This window comes from Cynara cardunculus, assembly GCF_001531365.2.
Source record: "Cynara cardunculus var. scolymus isolate 2C chromosome LG 8, CcrdV1, whole genome shotgun sequence".
NCBI classification, from domain to species: domain Eukaryota; kingdom Viridiplantae; phylum Streptophyta; class Magnoliopsida; order Asterales; family Asteraceae; genus Cynara; species Cynara cardunculus.
This window is the reverse complement of record NC_037535.1, coordinates 20,170,005-20,176,216: the sequence shown is the minus strand read 5'-3', so window position 1 is coordinate 20,176,216 and position 6,212 is coordinate 20,170,005. Positions and strand designations below refer to the sequence as shown.

The 6,212-nt window shown below is 31.7% G+C and overlaps 1 protein-coding gene across 1 annotated transcript; it reads left to right on the top strand.

Moving 5' to 3' along the window:
• LOC112516948 (probable glutathione S-transferase) lies at window positions 1–1,363 on the top strand. The gene is made up of 2 exons (XM_025124210.1): window positions 1–318; window positions 1,022–1,363. Exons 1-2 carry the CDS (start codon window positions 1–3, stop codon window positions 1,361–1,363), a joined length of 660 nt encoding a protein of 219 aa, XP_024979978.1.
• Window positions 1,364–6,212: the final 4,849 nt, after the last annotated feature.

The following is a 6,212-nucleotide window of genomic DNA, read 5'->3' as shown; positions in this document are numbered from 1 at the left end:
ATGGGGAGTTCCGAGACGGTGTTGTTAGACTTTTGGCCAAGTATGTTCGGTATGAGGGTAAGAATTGCTTTGGCCGAAAAGGGTGTCGAGTACGAGTACAAAGAACAAGACTTGGCCAACAAAAGCTCGTTGCTCCTTGAGATGAACCCGATTCACAAGAAAATCCCGGTCTTAATACACAACGGAAAGCCCGTCTTAGAATCCAACATTATCGTTCAATATATCGACGAGACATGGAAAGATAAGTCGCCGTTGTTGCCTTCCGATCCTTATCTTCGGGCTCAAGCCAGGTTCTGGGCTGACTATGTCGACAAGAAAGTATAATCTCTTCTTCTTTCGCTAAAATTCAAACGAACATTGATTTATTGCTTTTATGATGCAATTGGCATAGCCAACAGGGATGTACCTAAAAAGTTTTTCAAACGGTGGCACCATTTAACCATAAGAAAAAAAAAATATAGGGAATTTTTTTTCCTTCAAACGGTAACACCGTTTGACTATAAGAAACAAATATAGAGAATTTTTTTTCAAACGGTGACACTATTTGACTAAGTAAACGAGACTAACAGGATTCAAATTGGGTCTGAGGTGGAATAAAAGTCTTAGAAATCAACTCTACCAAATAAAGCTTGTTCTCACTATAGTTTCAAAATACATATGGTGACTCACAACAAATTAATACGGTTGCACCGTTCACGAATCTAAATTTTTTACCCTTCAACGAAGAAATAATACGGTGGCACGTGCAACCTATACCACATAGCTGGGTCCGTCCCTGATAGCCAATGACACCTTTTTTTATCTTAAGAAAACGTCACAAGAGAAGAAACATTACCTGACCAGATACAACCCATAATGGTGTAAATAAAGAGATAAGAGTAAACCACAAGGGTGGTGTTTGATTGGTTTGAACTTGGTTCCAAAGGTCAAAAATACCAAGAGGTCTCAAGTTCAAATTCAAAGAGAAATAAAAAAATACCCTTGAAGACCCTAAAAACCCATATTTGGAACATGTATTCAGGTTTATGATGCATCAAAGAAAATTTGGACATTAAAGGGTGAAGAACAGGAAAGAGGGAAGAAGGAATTCATAGAGATTCTGAAGGTGTTGGAAGGGCAGATTGGGGATAAACCATATTTTATGGGTGAGTCCTTTGGGTATGCAGATATTGCACTTGTGCCCTTCTACTGTTGGTTTTATACATTTGAGACCCTTGGGAATTTTAGTATTGAAAAAGAGTGCCCAAAGTTGATTGCATGGGCCAAAAGGTGCATGCAGAGGGACACTGTTTCCAAGACTCTCCCTCATTCCCATCGTATTTACGAGGCTTTCTTGGAGATAAAAAGGAAGTTCGGTTTATAGAGTATGATCCACGCCAGGATATATATATATATATTGACAAGTTCAGTAAAAATCATAAAAAAAGGAAAAATTGAGTAACATCCCCATAACCATTTATCTGAACGGTATGTATATGTATATACAAATAATTTATAAGCACATGTACATACATGTGCACATGCATAAAAACCAAGAAACAACTTTAATTACTTGTATGTACATGTGCATACCATCTACATGAATGTTACTAAAGTGTTACTTGTAGTTTTATATTTTCTAAATAAATAATAAAAGCTATTTATGGATACATTTTTTTGAGTTTATTTTTATATATCGTCTTGCAATTATCAACTCAATATTACATGCACCAGAGGTATCAATATGTAAGACAACGATTTTTTAGAGTACATTTGGTTTGTGGATTCTGACGGAATCTGATGTTTACGATGGTCAAATTTCACTGACCAAATTCATTAGGTTATGTTTGGTTGACAACATAGCTGGAATTCAGTTCTCACAAAATTCCCCAAATTTTGTGAATGCATATAATAATTACAACAAACCAGTTGAAATTGCTACTGACAACAACTTTAGGAGATGTTTTCGTTGTACAATGAAATTTGATTGAATTGAAATTAAATCAATTAAAAGAATTAGAATTTAAAGAAATTGAAATGGAATTTAATACAGTTCGACTACACGTTTGATTGGCAGAAATTGGATTGAAATATCTTAAGGTGTCCAAGGTTAGTTGGCTGAATGTAGTTCGGGAGTTGGAATAAAATAATAATAAAATGACCAAAACACTTTTTATTATATTTTCATATTTTATGGCCATCAAAAAGATTGATGGTAAGCGTTCATGCCCGATAATTAAGTGCTTACCGGGTAAGAGCCATTACCCTCACTTACAGGGTAAGACTAGCTATCGATCCTTGTCTTCCCTCTTACCGGGTAAGATTAATTGAAGTTATTGAAATCAAGATTAATTTGTTAATGTATAATTGTGTATGTTCCAAGCTCAAGTCTGCATCATACCCAACACTCATCAAACTGAAGCTTAATTCAATAATAACTATTATTTGTATTTCATTTGGGGGAGAAAAATAAGATATTATATCTGATTTACGTAGTTTGACTGCTATTTCGTCTTTTAGTGTATAAATCGATTTGATAATTAACGGGTAGTTTTAATAAACATGGGACGATTTTAGACTAGTTTTTTAATTGTTTAAAGACAAAATGTCATGGTTTTACTCCATAAAATAAAACGCTTCTACTCTCACAACCCGTAACCCGTGAACACAATCTACCGTGACAACCCTTAAAACAATATGAAAGTACATGAAAATTTAAAATTTTTACCACTTTTTTTAAAACGCATAAATTAACCAACAAATGTTCTTATATTTTCTTATAAGAAATATATTTTTTATAAACACTGAATGTTAATATTCTATAATAAATTCTAAAAAACTAGGTTAAATCATCTCATATTTATTAAAAACACCCTTAATCGATATACAATACAAGACAAAATAGTGGTAAAAATAAATAAATAAATAAAGGATGGATCGCCCCCAGGGAAGATTCGGTGAGGTGGGGGGCGATCCCATATATATAGACAAATAGTGTTTGGTTTCCTAAAGTAGATACATGTGGGTCTCACACATTAATTATATAGATTTTTTTGTACTTTTCGTACTATTTGGTCAACTTTGAAGAGGATCGCCCCCATGGTCAAACCATCCCCCCCGGGGGAGATCCATATGATTATTTTGGCAATTTTCGTAAAAAATGACTATTTCGTTAATACATCAAGTATATTTTGGTCGTTTTGGTGATTTTCCCTTAATTTTATAGCATCATATTTCGAGTTTGAAACGGCATGATCCATCACCTTTGAAAGGTTTGTATCATTTCACCACAGACTCACCCTTTGCACTATTCATCGGGGATCGAGTGTTAGATCTGGACCATGTATTTTTAAAACATACATGGTCCATAAATAATACATGGTCATGGTCCACTTTATTTTCTTTTCTTAATTACTCATCTTTTAGTCGATAAAATTATCTTCATATAGCTTTACATGGTATAAAAGCGAATGTTTTTATCACCATGTATTCGACATTTAGGGTGCGTTTGCTATGCTGACGAGACTGGACTCGATTCACGAAAGTGGGTAGGCGGATGAAAATTCAGTGAGAGATTTTAGGGTTTTAATTTGACATGTGTAGTTCAGTAATGTACTGACCTTGTCTTATCTTCCTGATTTTTGTTCCACCTATTTGGTGTAGTTTTTTCCAGTCTAATAACACGTGCCATCGCATGCCCTTCTATGTGTCCGTCCATGGTCCTGGAAGGGTACTCGATCAACCTCCATTGTAGCCTCTGAACCCTATCTCAGAGCAGGCCAAATTTTGGGCCAGATTTATGGGGCCGTTTGTCCAATGCTTACCCGGATAAGCGCTTACTAAGTCACATCACCTTACCAAATGAATATGACGGAGACCAATAATTTTATCCGATAAGAGCAAAAACAAGAACCAAAAGTCTTACTCGATAAGTGAGGAGCGACGACTCCTACCACAGTTAGCGCTTACGAAGTAAATTGTTGCATATGATCCCGTTTTGGTGGATTAAAATCTTACCTGGTAAGTAAGTGATAGTATTGACTTTTACCGATAAACGCTTACCGAATAAGTAATCGGGTAAACGGCGTATGTGGAAATCCTTTTCAATTAAGTGTTTGAGAAAGAGTGTCCAAAGTTGATTGCATGGGCTAAAAGATATATGAGATGGTTTTGAAGTATTTAAAAGGGCTTGGTGTGTAAATCAAACCCTTTAATTTTAAATCTTACTAAATATATAATTGCTTTTTTATTTTTATTTTTTATATTCCCGTTATTTGTTTGCATAAAAGTCATGAAATAAAAATTTTGTATTATGTACGATCATTACAACAAAATCGAGTTTATAAGATGCTTCCAAATTCTAAGCGTCTTAATAGACCATTTTATAAGACTTAATTTATAGGACCAAAATATAGTGTCCTATCTAAAAGTGTTGTAATAAGCTTATATGACGTTTTTGGAAGTCTTAACAAGTTTTTGAGAATATTTTAAATACAAAATGTTTCATTAGCAACTTTATAGGACACTTTTGAGAAATTTTCCTATAAACTCAATTTTTTATAGGACACTTATTTTTATAAGACAATTTTTCAATTAGTGTTGTATAAGGTTGATAATGAGATGCTTTATCTATACTATATTACAAAACATTTGACAAAAATCTTAAAAACTATTTTTTATGCATAAAATACTGTATATTGATGTATATTACTTAAAGTCCAAGATTACAAGTAAATTGTCCGTATGTATAACTTATTAAAGCTTCATGTTTAATTTGTGTAACTAACTACAAATAAACATAATCAAATTCTGGATATGTATCTTATTTTAAATATAAAAAATCTAAAATAAATTTAGGATAATCGTTGAATTCAAAATACTAAATATTATCTTTATAAAAGAATTATATTATTAAATAAAAATAAACGACTTCATTATTAAATCTAAATTCAATTATAATAAAAAACAGAATTAAAGAATTACACAAAAAACAAGAACTTTTAAATATTTAATTTGATATAAAAATCGATATATTTTTTTTCAAAATTTTATGATACCTTCAAATTTATATTTTGTTCAAAAATATAAAAACATTATCGTTTTTTCGATACCACATAAAATCGTATTATAACATCGACGAAGATATAATAAAATGAAACAATAAAATCGAGATGTATCTCGCTGCATTGTGCGAGTACCCTTCTAGTATTAAAAGTGTTCTAAAAAACTTATTACGATGTCAAAAAACGTCATATAAACTTATTACAACGTCTTTAATATAACATTTTATTTTTTTTGTCCTATAAACTAAGTCCTATAAAGAGGCCTATTAAGATGCTTAGAATTTAAGAGTGTTATGTAAACTCAATTTTATTATCGCGAATTTAGTTCTTATAAACATTGTCAGTAATACATATGCAGAGAAATTATATCTGTTTTTTTATTGAATTAACTGTATTTTAACTAACCGAATATCTTCATGTGTAAATAAGCATCTATGTGAGGTTTGATATAAATGATTTGTACCCCATTTATATACACAAACATTTTTCCATTAATTTGATTTGTACCTTTATGTCTATCATCGTTACTAAAAGACTATTTATCAAACGTTTGTCCAAGTAAATACTTATCAATCACATTATTTTATCGTATGCATATGACAAGGACCAATAATCTTACCCGGTAAAAACGAGACAAGGAACAAGAGTCTTATCCGGTAAGTAAAGACGACGACTCTTACCATGGTAAGAGCTTATCGGATAGATTATTGCATACGACGTTGTTTTCGTGAAGTAAAATCTTACCAGATAAATAAATAATAATGTTGAATTTTTACCCGTAAACACTTATCAGATAAGTCTTTAATAAAACGGTTGATAAATTAATTCAATTAGGATATGCCAATCACCATAATTAATGACTTTGGTAATAAAGTTCTGGGCATTAATTGTTTGTCTCAGTGTTACGTCACTATCGTTTTCTTTGAAAAAGGTGCCACTTGCACCATGATGATTTCATTTTGGCTACAAGTTCATAATAGTTTTTAACTGCAATATCACATCGCTACTGTTTTTGGATACACTTTTGTGTGGAGCAACTTTATGTTATGAATAGAGGGACGGAATACAAACTTTCTAATCATAGGATTCTGATATATATATATATATATATATATATATATATATATATATATATATATATATATATATATATATATATATATATATATA

What these genes read in the sequence shown, in the direction of transcription:
- LOC112516948 (XM_025124210.1), top strand. Translation starts at nt 1, where the DNA reads ATGGGGAGTTCCGAGACGGTGTTGTTAGACTTTTGGCCAAGTATGTTC. An exon ending in CTGACTATGTCGACAAGAAA is followed by an intron (nt 319 to 1,021) that starts GTATAATCTCTT and finishes ACATGTATTCAG; the next exon opens with GTTTATGATGCATCAAAGAA.